Genomic DNA, 20,517 nt, shown 5'->3' with positions numbered 1-20,517 from the left:
TCCAGTAAGCCAACAGGTATGTCTGACATACACGTGGGGAGCAAGGCTTTGTATGCCAAGCATGGGAACCAGGGCATCTCTGAGAGTTTCAAAATGTCAGTTCAGAATACCCACAGGTGATGGTTTATTATGCTGAGTCACTTTTCTCCCTTGGCTTCTCCTGCAAACTCTTGGCTGCTCTTCTAAGTCTCATGTTGATCGCAACATCCAGTCCCTGGCAATGGAATGTTCCTTCTGTGCAAGAGGGGATGACGGAGGCAGAAAGGATGTCCTCCTATTCGGCTACCTCCAGCTTCTTAGGTTACAAGGTTTCAGGTGTGCAGGCCGGTCACAGGGCTGAGCCTCCCATTACTGGCGTGTGGAGGGGCCTGAGTAGCCCAGAATGCTGTGAGCTGGGTGAATGTTAGGCCCAAGTAGCTGATTCTGTCACACACATCACTTGAACCACTTCCTTGATGACCACCAGCTGTTTACAACTAGCCCTTATCCAAGAACCGCCAGTCCCTGCCTGGACCCCAAACCACAGTTGTCCTGGTTGGGCTTAGGGAGGCCCATGAGAACTTGTAAACAAATGGGGCTTACCAGCTCAAATTCCAGGGAGTGATCTTTAGTAAAAAAAAAAAAAAAAAACTCTCTGGCCTCCTTGCCTCTGGTCAGTCCGCCAGGGTCAGAGCACTCTTCCTAAAACCATCTAGTCCCACACTCTTCCAACACCTTCGGTGGCTGCTTGCTCTGTCCCTCTCAGACCTATTGCCCACTTTGAGCCTCTCAACCACCCTACCTGGTGGGCACAGTAGAAACTCACCCCCATTTAACAGATGAGGAAACTGAGGCCCAGAAAGGATCAGAATGTTTATTATTAATTAATAAACATTCTGATCCTAATTTTCCATTACCCCAAGGACCACAAAATTCCATTTCTAGCCATTTCCCCACTAATGGTGCATTCATGGATGGGTTCTCTAGATCTGAATGGCCATATGTTGCTTAATGTAAGCTGAGGGTAGACAGAAGAATGAGGGGGATAGGGATCACCCACTGAACTTATACCCCTAGCTAGACCTGGGGCAAGCTCATCCCAGGATGGCTGTTGCACAGACCACAGAGGCGCTGGCCCTGCCAGAAAGACCTGGGCCCCATTCCCGAACCTGGAGGACAGATGCCTAAAGGCTCTGCTCCATTCTTAACCCTGTCACCTCCCCAGCCAGGACTGGCATCATTCCATGATCACTCCTGTGGCTAATCCTATGCTCCTACTGGCCCCCTCTCCTGGTGACAAATGACTCAGCAGCCATAATGGCGTTCTCCTTGTGCGAAGGTCTCAAGTTGAGTGGATAAAGCTTCTTCCTTCTCTCCCTCTGTCAAATCCAGTCTGGAGGATCACCTAAGCGCATCTGCCAGCCAGCTCCACCTCACCTGGCTGGCTTCAAGTTAAAGGGCTGTGGTAAGCTCTCACATGGCCCTCACTGACCACGTCCTCTGATCACAGATCCTCCTTCCAGGAGCTGGGCTTTAGAGATCACCTGCTATCTTCTAACCTCTTCTCCCATTGTACAGATGGGGAAACCGGAGTACACCAAGTTAGTGGTAGAGAGAGGACTAGAACCCTGGTCTCCTCACTTTTGGGTCAGCCATATTTCCCTGTAGCATTGTGCTTGGGGGGAAGAAGTTTAATAATTTTTTTTTTAAAGGCTTGGGGGTGAGTTTGAGTTGGGGGAACTCAAGGAACCATGGGTATCCCAGCAAAGACAGAGACCCAACCCAAATTCTTCTGATGTTGAGTCTGGGAGTAAATGGGCTTGTGGGCCTCAAAGACCTCCTGGGAGCAGAGTACCTTGAAGGATGTGGAATTTTTGTTCAGCCCTGGGTTGGGATATGAGATGCAACAGAGGCTGTAGCACAGGTAAACCAGGTGCCGGCTGGGTTCTGTGTCCTGAGCCCTGGCTGCAGCCCCCTTTCCAATTGCTCTCACACTGCAGGTGACCATGGTGGGCTTGTCAGCATAGTCTTGGATTGGCTCCAGTTTATCAACAACAGTCAACTGCTCACCAGCATCAGCCCCCTGCCTGGGACACAGTGGCGACGGAGGATACGATGTGATATTTAAGACATATTTATACTAAAAAGTTCTTTGTTACTTATTTAAAATTTGAATCTAACTATCCTATATTTTTATTTGCTAAATTTGGCAACCCTACTTCCCACCCGCTGAAGGTCTCCCTCACCAGCCAGCAGCCAGGACATCTATGTCCCTTTCCATGTTCCCCCAAAATGGGCTGGTGTAGATGCTTCTGGGCTCCAGGGCTGCGTGGAGCACTGAGTGGTGTGCACCATTCTGCTACATTAAGCTTGTCCCTTGACATTACCCCCATCCTTTCCTCCCTCCCTTTGATACTTTGCAGGGAGACTGGCCTGAACCCCAAAAGGTTACCCTAGCGTTCACATTTTATGACCCTTCTTTTATCAGGCAACCCCCACATAGTCATCATGAAGGCTCACACCCCCTGGCTGTCTCCCTCATCAGGGGAAGGCACAGTGGGCATCCAGGGCAGCCACACATGGGGCAGCTAAGGAGTTGGCCTTCTCACCGTGAAGCAGTTGGCCCTTGGGATGCTCTTGAAAGCCTGGCCAGGGTGGGCTGAAACGGGGGGTCTTCTGAGAAGGGAGTGGGTAACTATCAGACCACTTCAAGGAACCTGCCTTTCCCAGCATGGGTCGAAGGACCCTCTATAATTCATGAAACCTTCATCTCCAGGAAAATCAGAGCCATTGCTTCCTCCTCTAGCAGAGGCTGCAGCAAGAGGGCCTAAGGCCAGCTCTGAGAACACCAAGTGCTGCACCCTCTGTAACCCAGGATTGACTTCCTTTCTTCAGCAGTAACAAGAAGGCAGGGCCTGGGTCTGCTTGGCCTCCCCACCCCACCCAGGGCTGGGCACCCAGCAGGACTCAGCCAACACCTTTTTCTTCCAGGAGGCAACTTGCCCCTTAATTGCCTCCCTGTCCTGAAGGCTGAGACAGAGGACCTTTTCTGCCCCAGCTGGCTAAGGAGAGGGAGGCACTGGCGTGTAGGAGCCTAAGGAGTACAGGGAAGAGGGAGGCTGGAGTTCTGAGCCTTGGGGACACGGGGTGGCCCTGGCCCTGTGCACCTTGGCAGCTGGAGCTGGAGGCATCTGGGCCTGGCCTGGATGGGCAGCAGGTGGCGCCCCAGACTCTGCTTCACATGAGTTTTGAGAGACAGGGAAGTTCAGAGACAGCAGAGACCTCCCTCAGCCCCCAGTTCCCTATTCTCCCTCACTGCCCCATGCCCTTGTTTGCAGCCCAGTCTCTATGTAATTTGGGATGATCTGTTTGTCTCCTGACTGGCCTGGTTGGCCATGAGGGGACTGTGGTCATGACGGCATCCTCCTGGCCAGCAGCAGGGGCTTCACGGGGGCTGAATGAATGCATGAATGAAGGTGGATGAGTGAAGGTGTCCCTGTCCAGGAGATGCCCACACTGCATCTTCTGCAGATCACTATGTCACCGGCTGTCAGTCCTGGCTGGGAGTGAACCAGCCTACATGGGGGAGCTGCAACCAGCATTTCCTGGCCCATCCTGTCCTCAGGGCTCTCTGAGGGCAGGGACAGCAGAGGCGATGGCCAGGGAGAGAAGGCCCAGGAACACCAGTCAGACATGAGAACCCTACCCTAAAGCAGCCATATGGACTTGAATGGGTGCAGAGGGCATCCTAGAGGGACGTGGGCAGGGAAGGGAGGGCCAGCACTGTCTGTCCCTCTCTCCACACAAGCCTAGGCCAACCAAGGACAACCCAGGGGGAATCATAGGATCTCTAGGGCTCGCTGCCCAATACTTTAGCCACTTGCCACACGTGGCTGTTGCACACTTGAAATGTGGCTAGTCCTAATTAAGATGTGCTGTGAGTGTAAAGTACCTGCTGGTCTTCAAACACTTAGTACAAGAAAGAATGTAAAATATCTCATTAATAATTATTTTATATTGGTTACATGTTGAAGTGATATTTTTGATGTAATGGGTTGGTTAAAATATATTATTAAAATTAAACTTGCCTGTTTCTCTTTACTTTTTAAGATGTATCTACTAGAAAATTCTAAATTACGTGTGTGGCTGGCATTATTTCTATTGAATAGTGCTATTTTAGGCCCACAAGGTGCCTCGCAGCCACCTGTCTCAAATTTATCAGCTGTGGGTCTTGGAGGGGCCCCTGCAGCACTCTCTCAGACACCTTGTGCTCCAGTGGTTCCACAGTAGGCCTGGCTTTGGGCTGGCACTGGGAGGAGAGACCAGGGTGCCAAACCCAGGGCAGCTGACCCACAAGCTCCCTCAGCCTCAGGACCAATCTCCCACCAGCACCTCACGCTGACTCTGCAGCTGAGGGCACCGAGCCCTTCCCACTCACAGCTAAGCTGCTGGATCCCTGGCTTGGTGCCCTGAGAGAACTCCCATATCCCCTAGTCAGTCAGTGTTCCCTGGGGCCGCATGCAAGGATGTGACTGTCACTGAGGGAGGCCTCCCTCCATAGGCATTCAGAGCTGGGCACAAACACAATCCACCCGAGGTTTATTTCCAAGACTTCTGCCTTGTGAACATACAGAACCTTGGAGCCAGAAGGGCCCTTGGCAACCTACTCCCTGTCATACCAGTGAAGAAATGGAGCAATTCCATGCTGCTGACAACTAAGTCAGTAGATACACAAACTAGAGTCCCTAAGTCCCAATTCAACCCCCTTTCCACACAGCTTCCCCCTGGGCTCTCAGAGGTGGTTCAATACCCTTTCCGGACTTAGTTTGATCCATCTTTGTACATGCTGAGCCCTCTATCAGGAAAGCTCTGTCTCTTCCTCCTATCCAGTGGCCCTTTGGCTAGCAACCCCTATTTATTCTTCAGATCTCAGTTGATTGGAAGCTCTAGGAGAGCAGGGGTCTGGTGATATGCTCAGTATACAGCCCAGCACACTGACAGAGTAAGGGGTACACTCAAGAGACTACTTGCTAAAGGAATGTCCCTGCCTCAGAGAAGCCTTTCCTGAGCCCAGCCCAGCTCAGCCCAGGCCTCCGTCTGTATCTGTGTTCCTGCTGGACGGTGTGCTGCCCCAGGGCAGGGATGGCGGCTACAGTCCTCACACTTCCCAGGGCCTAGAATGGAGCAGGTGCTCAGTAACCCGTTGCCGTCAAGTCGATTCTGACTCATACACCTGGGCAAAAATTTTTATTGAGAGACAGATCCCCTTGGCTCCCCCTGAACTTTCCCACTCTCCCTGGCAAAGCAGGTAAGTGAAGGTGCCCCTGTCCGGGAGCCGCTCACACTGCATCTTCTGCAGATCCCTATGTCACTGGGGGTGGAAAGTCCAACAGTCCTGGCTTTGATGCTGAGCTTTATCTGTTACCAGATGTGTGACGTTACGTATCTCTCTCATCCTCTCTAAACTGCAGGGGATTAAACAGCGAGCGTCGAATGAAATAACGCCCTTAAAGCATAGGACCTGGAGCATATGGAGCGCTCAATATAAGCATCACTATTACCATTCCTTAGGAGGTAGCAGCAGGTCCCCTTGGGAAACTCACTGAGCCCACTGCTGGGTGTGTACATAGAGGCAGTCCCGACTCACCCCCAGAGTCCCTTACCCCAGTGCAATGGAGCCTCACACCAGCCAGCACAGAAAACATTGCTTTATTAACTGCGTTTGCCAACACACGAGGAGCGCAAAGGGCTCTTTAAGACCCAGGCCCTGGCAGGGGCCGGGGTCTGGAGGCCCCCATGGAGTGAGCAGGACAGGATGGGGCTGGGAGCTTTGCAGCAGCAGCAGCAGCAACAGAGAATCATGCAGGGCACAGCGGGCGTCGGCCACACCAAGGCGGCCATACATTCTATTGCTTGTTAAGGGTTGCGAACATGGACAATGTACAAAAAGGGGAAATAGGTCTTTGCGTTAATGAAAAATACATTTTTTCTCTACAAAGGAATCTTTTCTAATACAAGAAAATAAATATTGCAACATAAGCCAAAAATAATTTAAAATTGCTCTTTTCAATATATTTTCAATATTTCTCTTGTATATTAACAAATGGCACATCACTTTCTTTGAAACAAAGACAGAAGGCAACTCCTCCTGTGACATTCATATCAACCCCCCCATAACCGATGTGGAGCACAAAGTGTTGTGTGCATTTGAGGGAGAAGGTGGCAGGAAGTGCCTCGAAGAACAACCAAAGTTCCAGTCTCCAGCCCTGGCTCTTTGGCCAATGTGGCCAGCTGGGTCAGGGGCATGGGAGAGTGGCCTTCCCAAGGACCTGGCTGCAGGGGTCCAGATCATTCTGCAGAGCTGTGTGCGGGCATGGGCAGAGGTTGGCTACATCTGGCAGAGAGCAAGGAAATGCCAAGTCCAGCTGCTGCCAACGCCCATCAGAAGTGTGCAGCTGATATCCTAGAGCTGCCCCAGCAGGCTCCACAGTGTGCGCACACACGGCAGACACATAGGGACACGCGAGTGGTGCCCTGGTACACACTCAGATGCCCACATCGAACACCCATGTCTGGAGACCTGGGTGGCTTCTCCAAGGACACTGTGGCCCTGACATCACAAATGCTCACACATTTTCACAAAGTCAGAGCTCATTTAATAAAATAAAACCTTCTACCTTTCATTTGTTTCAAAATACATTTATGATACATAAAAATACTTTCCTTGCACATTATCCCTTCTCACCATGATGAGGGGCAAGGACGTGGTGGGTCTTTATCATACGGTAAAGACGTTTTTCTCCTGGTGGGAGGCCAGGACGGGAGTAGGGGCTGACGGCCAGAATGTGTTACAGAGCAGCTTCTCCCTCCTTGAGGAGGGCCAGTGAGTGTGGGCAGAGGTGGTCAAGTGAGAGATCTTCCTTTGCCTCTGGCCTAGAAAAGGCCTCTGCCTTCTCCTGCTGCCTACTGTGGCCTCAGGGATGGCCAAGCCCTCTGAACTGTGGACAGTAGGCCAGGACAAGAGTGAAGGGACTGTGGCTAATGGGGGAGGGGACAAGGGCAGGGACAGGTATTCTTATCCTCCTTGCAGCCTGGTGGACAACGTGGAGGTGAACAGCTGGCTGGGGAGGACAGCTCTAGGGCCTGGCCTGGGAACAAAGGTGCCGCCAGCCAGCTACATCTAGGTTCTGCACAGGACACAGACGGGGTGGGGCAGGGAGGCCTCAGGGATGGGCCACTGGAAAGCAACAGCCAATCAAGAGAGGCCAGAATTCAGAGGCCAGCCAGCTAGAGCAGAGGCTCTGTGAAGAACGCAGGGAGGCTGCCCTAACTGGCCTAACCAGTCCAGTTCCGCTCTGCACTCTCTCCGGATTCTTCACGGCCCCTCTCCCCAGGAGAGCCCAGGCCCTGGTTCCTGATGGAGTGGAGGGGTAAGGGAGCAAGCGCTTAGTCTGTTTGACCTGAGCCATGCCTGGAACGCCCAACCCCTAGCAGAATTTGGTTGTTCTTTAAACTTGTCCCTTTGCTTCCTGAGGGGTCAGAGGAGCAATCCAACACAGACAAGGTTGTGACTCAAAGCATTGGGGAGGAAGGTTTGTTCAAAGGCAGTAAACCCAGACTGGGGTTGGGACACTGATGCTGATACTGCACTGGCCACTGCTACCAAGACAGGCACGTACACTAAGCCCTATGGGGCGGCTCATGCTATCCCAACACCCAGAACCCATGCCACCCACTCCCTCAGAGCCTACTCCAATTGGATACATTTGCTCCATCCTCTAAACTGAGTCATTATCTTTGTTTCCTGTTTTGCTAAAATTCACATGAAACTGAGTGTCAATGACAACGCCACTGTCGTACCTTGATCATTTTGGAGTCAGGGTGGGTGGTGAAGCTGCTCCCCATCCCGCTTATATCCGCTTTTTGTATTTGTGTGTGGGGAACCACATGAGACTTTTTCCAGGCTGATTTCACTGTCAGATCTTCCCCCCTGTGAGCCTCAGAATTAGGACAGCTCACAGGGGGTCCAGACCAGGATCTGAAGTCCAACCCCAAGGGGCAGGTCAGCAGCAGAAAAGCATCGAAGAGCCTGGGCTCTGTCTCCTTGGGTAAGTGTGGCGAACATGTTGCTATACTTGGTTGCTAAAGAACTCCATTTAAAAAAAAAAGTTCAAATGACAAGTTGTCAGGTCCAGGCTGTGCTGTATTGTGGTCAAAATATTCTTTGGCATCCACAGAATGATTCGACTTATTCACTGGACTTTTACAAGGTTCTTGTTGGAGAAGTTCTGGCTTTACCAGTGGCAGAAGTGACCCAGGAGTAATTCGTAAAAGAAAAAAAAAAAAAATGTTTTCACGGAATTCCTTTTTTGTTTGTTCCCTGAGCTATCACCCTGGGGCCACTCGCTAAAACTCTTCAGAGCAACTACCTGGGACATAAAGGGTGGGGCGGACAGGTGGGGCAGGAGTAGTGGGGAGGGGGATGTGGCTGGGGAAGGGCGTTAAGGCTCTGAGGGACAGAGGAACACAAGAACATCCAGCAAGACTTAAAACAGCCCCAGCAGGCCAGCACTGGCCTGCCCTGGGCCCCGGGATCCCACTGCTTGTTGGAAGGACGAGTTTCCAAAAGGAAACCAAGGAAGCAGCTCATCTCTTAGAAGGACTGGGAAACTTGAAAAGGCAAATGGTCTGGTCAGCTCTGTCTGGGAGTGACCAGACTCGGGCAGAGACTGGCCCCGAAGGAAGAAGGAAGTTGGAACCCCAGAGTGCTTCTCTGCAGTGGGCTGGTTGGAGCCCCACACCCCTGTCTGGGCACTGGCCCTCCCTTGCAGCCCCCTGCCTGCATTGGCGGCTGGCTGTTTGGGAGTCTCCTGAGTAAATGGCACAGCCCAGGAAGGATTCTGGGAGCCCCTTCCCAGAACCACTGGGCTGGGTGCTGCTGGCAAGGGCGGAGCAGCAAGGGAGGGAGGGTCGCAGGGTGGGCAGGCAGGCCTCAGATGATGTGGGTTGATCAGGAACAGCTTCTGGTTCACCTGGAACCAGCTGGCCCTCTGCGCCCCCTCAGTGCTTTCTCATAGAAGCTCATTGTGCTTGTGACAGTGAGTAGACTCTGGCCAGGGATCGCTTATTATACTTCCTTGGGGATCAGTAGAATGCAGCAGGACCCCCCAAATGGACCCCAGTGGGATCTGGGGGCAAGGCAGGGCAGGCCCTGGGCTGGCCCATCTGCCATGAAATAATGCCCTCACAAGTCTGTGTCACCAGTGGCAGCGGACTGCAGTCCTGGGCTCTCGTCACCTTGCCTACATCTAGCCAGGAGCCAGTGGGGCTGTGCGAGCCTGGGACAAGAAGGCTGCCCCAGCAGGAGTGGTGCAGAGGACCTGGCGTGGCCCTTGTGGCCAGAGCCGTGGAGGAATCCTAACGTCCTAGGCCAGTACAGAGGAAAGACAACAGTGTGGAATCTGAAACTCTCTCTATATTAAAAATAAAACCATAACAGAGTGGCAGCCTCGTGGGTCTGGGTCACTCAGCAGAGATTGGAAATGGCAGTTGTGACTGGGCTGAGGCCTTGTGAGTGGCCAGGGCAGGGCCCAGGACAGGGTAGGGGTGAGTTAGGAGGCCAGTACGCCCATGCGGACCACCTCCTCAGCCCCTGCCTCCCGGGGACCCCGCTGTACACCGCTGTCCTCGGCCTCTATGTCTGAGTCGCTCATCTCCCCATCCGAGAAGTAGCCATCAGTCTCAGTGTCAAAGTGTAGCCTGACCTTTGCCCTTTCAGCCATAGCAGAAGGTGGTCCTGTCCCAGTATCTGGCCTGGTACCCGGCGACCTCCGACTTCCCTTGCTCTCACGGGGCGGCTGGAGCCGACCCAATGGCTTGGGGCTCGCCGTAGGGCCAGGCACTTGGACATTCGAGTCAGCAGCCATAGGAGCTGCCTCGTCTGGGGTCTCGGGGGCCAGTGGTGGGGGGCTCTCAGGAGCTACTGGGATGGGACAGTCCCCGGCCGTAGGGCTGGACGGCAGGTGAGAAGGTGTCCGCCGTGGTGGTTTCCTGGCAGGTGGCCCTTGAACCCCTTTGCCAGTGCCTGCATCCTGGCCCCAGGGCTTCTTGGGTGATTTGTCTGGAGTCGTCCGTGGACCTGGCCCATCCTGTGGCGGTGGTGGCTTCTTCTTGGCTGGAAGGCGGGTGCGGCTGCGGGCCTTCCTAGCAGGGTCTCCGGGCCGCAGCGAGGGGTCTCGCATGAAGCTGAGCAGTGTCTCCTCATCCTGTAGCAGCTCCTCTGACAGCAGCCCTGGGGCGGGGTCCTCATGATGTCCGTTGTTGAGTGACCACTCACTCATGGCCATGTTCTCTGCTGTGATCTGCACTGACTGCGCCAGCCAGCTGTTGAAGAAGGTGCCATCAATGGGAAATGGAGTGGACAGGCCTGGCCAAGGAGAGTGAGGAGGCAGGTCAGATGTCAGCAGGTATGTGTCCCACTCCCCCTTCCAGGCAGCCCTCTGTGATCATCCCCAGCACACAGCTGGGTGCTTCCCACCCTCTCTCCCTCCCAAGTGAGTATCTTGTTCTGTCCATCCCTTCAGCAAACACCACCAAGGAGTAGGAGCCACACTATATACCCCTTTTCCCAGAAGGACCACTTACCTCCAGGGCTGGCTACATAATTTGTGGGGCAGAGTGCAAAACGGAAGTGTGGGGCCCCTTGTTCAGAAATTATGAAGAATTTCAAGCTGGCAAGAGCAGAGGATTAAACCAAGCCCAGGCCCTTCTAAGGGCGGGGCCTGTGTAACTGCACAGGCCTCATGCCCATGAAGCCAGCCCAGCCCAGCTCACCCCCACTCCTGGGAGAGGCAGATGGAGGGTAACGTTCTCAGGCCACCAGGGGATGCTGGACTTTTATGAGCCATGTCTCCTCCCAAAGCTTCCAAAGCCAGGAACTCCAAAGCAAAGTGTCAGGCGTGTATGCGGTGATGGGGTCCATCTGCGTAGGAGGTCTCTCCTGGATGCCAGGGGCAGCTCTGTCTTTGGGCCCTCCCTCCTTTACTGAGGTCTTGGGAGGGGATGGCTGTGGGACTGAGTCTCCCATTAGCCATTCAAGTTGCCCCTTCATTAGACTGAGGACAAAAGATGACCTCGGGCCTCTGCGTTATTAGAGGAGAAGTCTGGAAGGGAACTCCAGCCGGATCCCTTGAGAAGCACTCTGGAGGAAGCAGGTAACATCTTGGGGAGATAGGCTTGGCCAGAGCCCAATGCTGGGGACCCTGAAAGGTTACTGTGAAGATGGCAGCTGGGAAAGGGCCCACTCCTACTCTCTGGGCGATTTCAGAAAGGTTCACTGGCATTGAGGGGTAGAACCATTTGAAGCTTCTACTCCCCACCAAATGGGGCCTGAGGGCTCAGGCAACAGGACTCTGCCAGAGTGGGGACAGGGATGGAGCCTTTTGGTAGACCCTCACCTCCTAGCACGGGGCTGGGTTTCTGGAAGGGCCTAGAAGGCCCTGAGGCCCACTGAAGGCCTCCGGGAAAATCTAGCATCCAGGGTCCCAGCCAGGGGTATGACCAAACAATTTCTGAGCCTCCAGTTCACAGAATGGGGGCTTCTCAGGCTGTCAGACGTGTCTCTGAGACCCTGGTCTCCTTTATGGATGGAAGACATGAGCACCTGGGAGGGTCTGGTCACACCCTCCTTGGGCCCCAGTCTCCCATTCTGTGCAGTGGGTGTGCTGTGGTCCTCCTGGCCTTACAGGGTCGGGGGGTGCACAGCGAGGTGATGGTAGGAGCTCGGCCACGTCCACCAGGCCAGCATGAACACTCACTCACCCAGCTGCCCCAGGACAGACTCATGCCCAGTCTTCACTTTCTCTTTCTTCTCAGGGCTGCCCTTCGGGCCCTCGTGGCCTTTCCTTTTCGAGTCATTCTTCTTGCCCTTTGCTCTCCTCCCAGACCGCTCTGCATCAGGGAGAGCGAGAGGAGGGGGACAACGGTTACCCCAAGTGGTCTCAGTCAGAACCAAGATCACTGTGTTATCATCCAAGGAGTCCTCCACCAACCCAGTGCCTCACCCTCCAGGCTACCCTGCCCTGCCCCGGTTTCCCAGGTGAGAGCTGTGGGGATTTTGGGAGAATTGGACTCCAGATCAGAGGACAGCCAGTGCAGGAAAGAGGGGTACCTGCCCACTGCTGCTTCTGAAGGGCTTGGGGTCTTGGGAAGGGTACAGGCCAGGAGGAGAGGCCCGTATAGATCTGACCTACATGTAGGTCATACCCTATGGATCCTACAGGGCCTCTTGTTGGGTGGGAAGGCTAACTAAGGGTGGATCTGGGCAGGTCAAGGAGCGGAACACGAAAGTGGGAAGAACACTACCTGAGGAGTTAACAGGCTTGGCTTCTAGTCCTGACACAGTGGTCAGCCCCCTACCTTAGTCTCCTGGTCTACTTTTGAGGTCAGGTAGTAGATAGGGATTCAGAGTACACACCTGGTCCTCATATCCTTTCAGCCCATGACCACTTAGGTCTAGGGAGCCACAGGGAACACCAGAGCAGAGGAGGGACACGTGGAGGGCAAAGCCCCACAACACTCTGACTCTTGAACCAGCGTCTCAGTTAGAGTAAAGACGGCTTCCCAAACAAGGGTTTAAGAGAAGGTTGAATGAGATGTGTGGCCCCAGCTCTGAAAAATCTTCCTAACTCTGCTGTTAACCCACTGTACAACCTCAGGCCAGGTGCTTCCTTTTTTTTGTTGGCTCTAGACTCCTCATCCCCCACGTGTCTGTCAGTTTGTTGTACTGTGGAGGCTTGCATGTTGCTGTGATGCTGGAAGCTATGCTACTGGTATTCAGATACTAGCAGGGTCACCCATGGCAGACAGTTTTTAGCTGAGCTTCCAGACTAAGACAGGCTAGGAAGAAGGACCTGGCAGTCTACTTCTGAAAAGAATTAGCCAGTGAAAACCTTATAAATAGCTGCAGAACATTGTCTGATATAGTGCTGGAAGATGAGCCCCCCAGGTTGGAAGGCACTCAAAAGACGAGTGGGGAGGAGTTACCTCCTCAAAGTAGAGTTGACCTTAATGATGTGGATGGAGTAAAGCTTTTGGGACCTTCATTGGCTGACGTGGTATGATTTAAAATGAGAAGAAACAGCTGCAAACATCCATTAATAATTGGAACCTGGAATGTAGGAAGTATGAATCTAGGAAAATTAGAAACTGTCAAAAAGGAGATGGAATACATAAACATGGATATCCTAGGCATTAGTGAGCTAAAACGAACTGGTACTGGCCATTTTGAATCGGACAATCATATAGTCTACTATGCCGGGAATGGCAACTTGAAGAGAAATGGCGTTGCATTCACTGTCAAAAATAACATCTCAAGATCTATCCTGAGGTACAACACAGTCAGTGATAGGATAATATATCCACATGCCTACAAGGAACACCAGTTAATATGACTATTATTCAAATTTATGCACCAACACTGAGGCCAAAGATGAAGAAACTGAAGATTTTTACCAGCTTCAGCAGTCTGAAATTGATCAAATATGCAATTAGGAGGCATTGATAATTACTGGTGATTGGAATTGTGAAGTGTAGTAGTGGCTGGACACAAAAGAAGGATTGGTAGTTGGAAAATACGGCCTTGGTGATAGAACGATGCTGGAGATCCCATGACAGAATCTTGCAAGACAAACAACTTCTTCATTGCAAATACCTTTTTGCACCAACATAAACGGTGACTGTACATATGGACCTCACCAGATGGAATACACAGGAATCAAATCGACTACATCTGTGGAAAGAGATGATGGAAAAGCTCACTATCATCAGTCAGAACAAGGCCAGGGGCTGACTGTGGAACAGGCCACCAACTGCTCATATGAAAGTTCAAGTTGAAACTGAAGAAAATTAGAACAAAGTACGATCTTGAATATATCCCACCTGAATTTAGAGACCATCTCAAGACTAGATTTGACGCATTGAACACTAATGACCCCAAGACCAGACAAGCTGTGGAATGACATCAAGGACGTGATACATGAACAAAGCAAAGAGGTCATTAAAAAGACAGGAAAGAGAGAAAAGACCGAAATGGATGTGAGAAGAAACTCTGAAACTTGCTCTTGAACATCAAGCAGCTAAAGCAAAAGAAAGAAATGAAGTAAAAGAACTGAACAGAAGATTTAAAAGGGTGGCTTGAGAAGACAAAGTAAAGCATTATAATGACATGTCCAAAAACCTGGAGACAGAAAACCAAAAGGGAAGAACATGCTTGGCATTTCTCAAGCTGAAAGAACTGAAGAAAAAATTCAAGCCTTGAGTAGCAATAGTGAAGGATTCTATGGGGGAAATATTAAAGACACAGGAAGCATCAAAAGAAGATGGAAGGAATACACAGAGTCATTATACCAAAAAGAATGGTCAATGTTCAACCATTTCAAGAGGTGGCATATAATTAGGAACCGATAGTGCTAAAGGAAGAAGTCCAAGCTGCACTGAAGGCACTGGCGAGAAACAAGGCTCCAGGAACTGATGGAATATCAATTGAGATGTTTCCACAAACTGATGCAGGGCTGGAAGTGCTCACACGTCTAGGCCAAGAAATTTGGAAGACAGCTCCCTCACTAACTGACTGGAAGAGATCCATATTTATGCCTATTCCCGAGAGAGGTGATCCAACCGTATACAGAAATTATCAAATAATATCATTAATATCACATGCAAGCAAAATTTTGCTGAAAATCATTCAAAAGCGGCTGCAGCAGTATATCAATAGTGAACTGCCAGAAATTCAGGCCAGATTCAGAAGGGGCTGCGGAACCAGGGATATCATTGCTGATGTCAGATGGATCCCGGTTGAAAGCAGAGAATACTAGAAGGATGTTTACCTGTGTTCTATTGACTATTCTAAGGCATCTGACTGTGTGGATCATAACAAATTATGGATAACACTGCGAGGAATGGGAATTCCAGAACACTTAATTGTGCTCATGAGGAACCTTTACATAGATCAAGAGGCAGCTGTTCGAACAGTTCAAGGGGAAACTGCATGGTTTAAAGTCAGGAAAGGTGTGTGTACCCTTTCACCATACCTATTCACTCTGTATCCTGGGCAAATGATCTGAGAAACTGGACTATATGAAGAAAAACGGCATCAGGATTAAAGGAAGACTCATTAACAACCTGTGTTATGCAGATGACACAACCTTGCTTGCTGAAAGTGAATAGGACTTGAAGCACTTACTGATTAAGATCAAAGACCACAGCCTTCAGTATAGATTACACCTCAACACAAAGAAAACAAAAACCCTCACAACTGGACCAATAAGCAACATTATGATAAACAGCGAAAGACTGAATCTGTCAAGGATTTCATTTTACTTGGATCCACAATCAACTGCCATGGAAGCAGCAGTCAAGAAATGAAACAATGCATTGCATTGGGTAAATCTGCTGCAAAGGACCTCTTTAAAGTGTTGAAGAGCAAAGATGTCACCTTGAAGACTAAGGTGTACCTTACCTAACTTACGTTATTTTCAATCACATCAATATGCACGTGAAAACTGGACAATGAATAAGAAGACCGAAGAAGAACTGACGCCCTTGAATTGTGGTGTCGGCAAAGACTACTGAATATACCATGGACTGCCAAAAGAATGAACAAACCTGTCTTGGAAGAAATACAACCAGAATGCTCCTTGGAAGCAAGGATGGCAAAACCGCATTTCACATACATTGGACATATTGTAAGGAGGGACCAGTCCCTGGAGAAGGACATCATGCTTGATAATCTAGAGGGTCAGAGGAAAAGAGTAAGACCCTCAACGAGATGGATTGACACAGTGGCTGCAACAATGGGCTTATGCATAACAATGATTGTGAGCATGGTGTAGGACCAGGCAGTGTTTCGTTCTGTGGTATGCAGGGTCACTACAAGTCGGAACCGACTCGACGGCACCTAACGACAGTCTCCTCTTCTATATCATGGGATCAATGCCTAGATACTTGGGGAGGAGGGGGCTTCTTTGGTTCCCCATCGCCCTCAGAATAGTCTGAGCACCTTCCCTAGGTCACAAGATCTTGTCCGCCTCACCCTGACATCCCCTCAGCCTCACTTTACACATCTTCCTTCTGCCCCAGTTTCTCTAACAAGACATGCTTTGGCCTCTATTTCTCCAAATATGCTGTTCCTTTATCTGTTCCTTTACTTGCTTCAGCTCACAGCCTAAATATCACCTCCGCTGGGAGGCCTTCTTCAGCCCCCAGGCCAGAATAGGCCTTGGCAATATGCTCACAGCCCATATCACACCTCAGGTATTCAGTGTCACAACAGTGGACATCAGCTTCCGGCAGGGGTGAACCAGGCTTCTCTCCAAATGCCCTGCCCTGAACAAAGGGCTGCCTGTTGCTGCCACTCAGACCAGGGAGCTGCAAATGTCACCAGTGTAATGCAGGGTTGGATCCCTCCAAGCTCTCGACCACATTTCTAGAATCCTGTGCCTGAGGGCACTGCTCATGCCTTTCCATTCTCTGTCTCCTTGATTGTGAGCACATTGTGTGTGGGGCCTCTGGGGCCTGGGAAAGGTCTCCTCCTGGATGTGTGGCCACAGCAGAGGTGCCAGGAGGCCTTAGGATATTGCTTCAGCACCATCGCCTCTGCGGAGCCACCCTGATGTCTTCTGTCTTGCATCAGCACCAACTTCAGCCTCTGAGATGCCAATTCAATGTTTCCACTTTCCTTTATCCTTCCAGATGGTGAGCTCCATGAGGGCAGAAACCCTGGCCATTTAGTTCCTTGCAGTGTGCCTTGGCAGGGAAGCCAGCTGGTGCTCATTTAGTGCTCACTGAACCACCAGGGGACACAAGAGGAAGCCTGGAAAGTTCGAGAAACCAGGAAGCTGCCACAGTCTTGGGGTCCATGGTGAGCTCTGATCTCCACATGGCTGCAACTTGCCCTGATTCAGCACAGGCACATTGCAGTGTTGATGTCTTGGGCCAGAGTGGGTGGTGATACCAAAGACAATTGAGGCATTTCAGCTCTTGGGCAGGGCTGGGCAGTACCAGTCCTCAATCAAGTGGTTCAGTGGTAGCCCAAGAGCTCTCCTCCACTCTAGGCCCAGCCTTACTCAGAGGCAGAGCCGGTAGTGGCAGCCAACATTTCAAAAGCTCTTTTTATCCAGCTATTTCTGTGGTATGTAATTTGACATTAAAGCACCATTCTTTTGGGTTAAGCACTGAGGCCCTGGTGCTGCCTGGGTTCCCTGAGGGAAGACTGATGCCCACATTCCCACCTCTGGCTCCCTGCCTACCAACACACAACTAGAACACTGGGAAGTCCCCCTCTCAGCCTATTAACTGGATGGTGGAGGGTAGGGGTGGGGGCCAGTGGTCTCTGGCTCCCCCCACATGTCCCCAACAGGCCCTGAAGACGTACCCTCCTTGAGACCCATTCCAGAGAGAGTATGGCTGGTGGCCAGCAGGGAAGACGCCTACCTCGACACAGATCCTGTTCAATAAGTTTCATCTGCAGGTGGAATATCTGCTCCTGGAGTTTGCAGATGGCGTGTTTCGTTCTCTCGCGCCTTGTCACCATGTAGCACAGATTTCTAACCTGAGGAAACACAAGAAAGATTTTCCACCTTACTCATGGGCAGCCATCCCTGACCTCCCAATTCTGGGGGGCCTTGTGCTGATGAAGGCAGTGCCCGGGGCAGAGGCCTCAGCTGCCACCACTGCCTATCCTGCCCAGGACATCTGGGAATCAATTTCCAGACCCCAGCCCTGTACCACATTTCTCAGATCCAAACCATGGGCCCAGGCACAGCCTTGGCCCTCTGGCCCCTGGCTGAGCCAGAGTGGGCACGAGAGAGCATCTGGTGAGCTCAGGATGGTAATTCCACCTCTCTTCCTCTCAGTCTTAAGTTCTTGACATAGTCAGCCACACTGCCTCCCAAGGCCCTTCCAACATGGTGGGTCTCCCCTACAGAAACAGTGGCCCAAGGCTCATCAAAGCCTCTCAAGGTCCATCACTTCGTCTCCTCTCCTTCATATCAAAGAAACTCTTCAACCATAAACCCCATAGCAAAAACCAACGCCTGTCCTGAACCACAAATGACCATGGTACATGAAGCTAGAGAGAGCTCCAACAGAATAGCCTTAAGCAGACAGGTAGCCCCTGCCCCACCAGTGCCCAGCTTGGCTGGCCCATACCCACCCGCTGCACTGGGACTCAAGCCATGGCCAGGCTGCTCTAGCCAAGGGCCCCACATCCACATGGCCATGTTCACTCAGCCTGACACAGAACTCCTCAGGGAGCAGAGGCCTCTCCAGGTCTCTTAGGCCAGGTGGGAAGAGCCCGTTAGGGCCTCAGAGACCAGTGTGCTTAGCGCATGGGGCATGGAAGCACCTGAAGTGTGGGTCATGTTGCTGCCTGCTCACCTGGCACCTCAGCCCAGTGTGCCATCCCTCATCAGCTGTTCTCAGGGTGGGCCACACTTCTGGGGCCAAGATCAGGCCCCCACCCTTGAATAAGTTCGTTGGTCTGGGGTCATCTTCAGCTCAGGACAGAGCCTCCAGCAGTAGAGACAGCTAGCCAAGAGTTGCTAAGCTTGAATCCTGGGTCCCACCAGAGTCTCTCCAACAGAGGCTAGTACCTCTCTCTCCAGCTGGGTTCCATCTTCAAGGCTTAGTTCAGTCTTCAGAGCCCCCGCCTCTCAGCATGACCATTTCTCCAGGCTTGGAAGTAACCGTGATTTCAGACCTCTCCACTGGGCACGGGCATCTTCTTTCCCTTCTTGAGCCTAATCACGAAGGAGACCTCAGAATACCTGGTCCAGACTCAAGCCTCCACAGGATAAACTCTGCATGGACTCTTGGTGGCACTCGGCACTGGGACACATGGCTTTCTGGCCTCGATGGTGAAGACCAAGCCATGGCACCACCCACCTTTGCAACACAATTCTACCAACCCCTCCTCGGTCAGCATCCCCCAGGGGGCAGCTCTCGGCTGCGATCATCTGGCCCCAGCCTGTGGCCTATCAGATTGGTCAAACTTCCTCTCAAAACCTGGACTTCCTCGTGATTACCCTGGGGGACCCCTCCCCCTAGCATCCCCCTATCATGCCCCTAAGGACAGGTTGCAGCTCTGTGAACTGGTGCTGTGCTGGGTCCTGGATTCAGCGGTGAGCAATAATGTCAGGGGTTCCTCTCTTCTCACGGCTCTCTATCCAGCAGAGCAGACAAGTGCTGACAGGACCAGACTTGGGGGTAGTGAGGAAGCTTCCTGGAAAAATGGGCAGCTAGGCTAAGTAAAACTACACTTTCTTGAATTTTAGTGTAGTAACAAAAAAGAGTAGTCTCTGGGTATGCAAATGGTTAACGTGCTGGGCAGCTAGCTGAAAGGTTGGAGGTTCAAGTCTACCCAGCAGTGCCTCAGAAGAAAGGGTTCACAATCTACTTTTGAAAAATCTGCTATCTCAAACCCCATGGAGCACAGTTCTACGCTAACACTCATGGGGTCACCACGAGTCGGAAATGACTCCACAGCAACTGGAAAAAAAAAAAGGCTGAGTGGGAATGGCATTTCCTTCATGGTGTGCCCTCCCAAGGCTGGCTGATAGGTACCCTGGGGGCGCCTGGCTGCTCATTGCTACAAGATCTCTCCTGGTAGGCTTGCAACACCCAGGCAGACAGCGGCTCCTCCTGGGTGAGACTCCAACAGGGGTGTGGCCTTCACACAGTGTGAAGAGCATGGGCAGTGGGCTAATGCCAAACAGGGTGGGACTGAAGGGAATGTGAAGACAGGGAAGGGTGGAGTGCCCAGGAGGCAAAGGTACAGGGAGAAGAGGAGCTGTGGTCAAAAGGGGGCTTTGAGGATTTCCAAGTAACTGATTTGGGAGCAGCAGTCCAAGGGGTGACTAGGTTTGGGTTGGGTTGGGGCGCTAATGTGTTGGAGAAGCCCTAGAGATGGGAGGTGTGCGAGCCCAGGAGCCAGGTCTGCAAGCGGAGGCTGCCCAGGACAAGGCAGGCTTTGGCGGGGGGTGCAGGGGGACAAGGGGACCACTATCCAGGCACCAAGGACAGATAAGTGGGGTGTGGCCAAGTGACAAGGAGACAGGTGGCAAGTGTAGGGGAGGGCAGGACCTACTTCTCAGCCAAGGCTTCCTTTCCCTGGGAGAGCTTGCCGAAGAGAGGCCTTTGGGACTTCCAGCATGTCCATTATCTAGGGCATGTGTGTCCAGGAGCTGGCCCACTCTCCTGGCCCCTCTTCAAGCCAGGCCAAGTCTCCAATAAACTCAGAGTAACCAGATCCCGAGCCACAGGCAGCAGGCCCCTGTACAGCCTGGCTGCCAGCGTGGTTGCTAGGGGACACCAGTCAGCGTTTGTCGGGCTAATTGTCACTGCTGCAATTTTTTTGTTAGCTGTGAATAACTCCGGGAAGCTGCAGCAGCCATGCCTTCCCGAGCTGCCTGCCAGGACCAAGGCCTAAAGCTGAAATTTTAAGAGAGCAAATTTTCCGGGCCGATCATAAAATGGGATTTC

The 20,517-nt window shown here is 51.9% G+C and overlaps 1 protein-coding gene across 12 annotated transcripts in view; it reads right to left on the bottom strand.

The window, feature by feature from the left end:
• Positions 1-937: 937 nt before the first annotated feature.
• JADE2 (jade family PHD finger 2) overlaps positions 938-20,517 on the bottom strand; it is a 58,804-nt gene continuing 39,224 nt past the window's right edge. For 4 of the 12 annotated variants that reach the window (XM_064276429.1, XM_064276416.1, XM_064276426.1 and 1 more), the window contains exons 8-10: positions 17,470-17,587; positions 11,800-11,928; positions 938-10,405 (exon numbers count right to left, since the gene is read on the bottom strand). In XM_064276429.1, the coding sequence (XP_064132499.1) occupies positions 9,591-10,405; positions 11,800-11,928; positions 17,470-17,587 (1,062 nt within the window). In that variant the 3' untranslated portion in view covers positions 938-9,590. The remainder of the gene's footprint in view (positions 10,406-11,799; positions 11,929-17,469; positions 17,588-20,517) is intronic. The other 8 variants (XM_010590704.3, XM_064276360.1, XM_064276370.1 and 5 more) reach the window with 4 other exon arrangements.

Source organism: Loxodonta africana, chromosome 2 (genome assembly GCF_030014295.1).
Source record: "Loxodonta africana isolate mLoxAfr1 chromosome 2, mLoxAfr1.hap2, whole genome shotgun sequence".
Lineage (NCBI taxonomy): Eukaryota > Metazoa > Chordata > Mammalia > Proboscidea > Elephantidae > Loxodonta > Loxodonta africana.
This window is presented reverse-complemented; position numbering and strand designations above follow the sequence as displayed.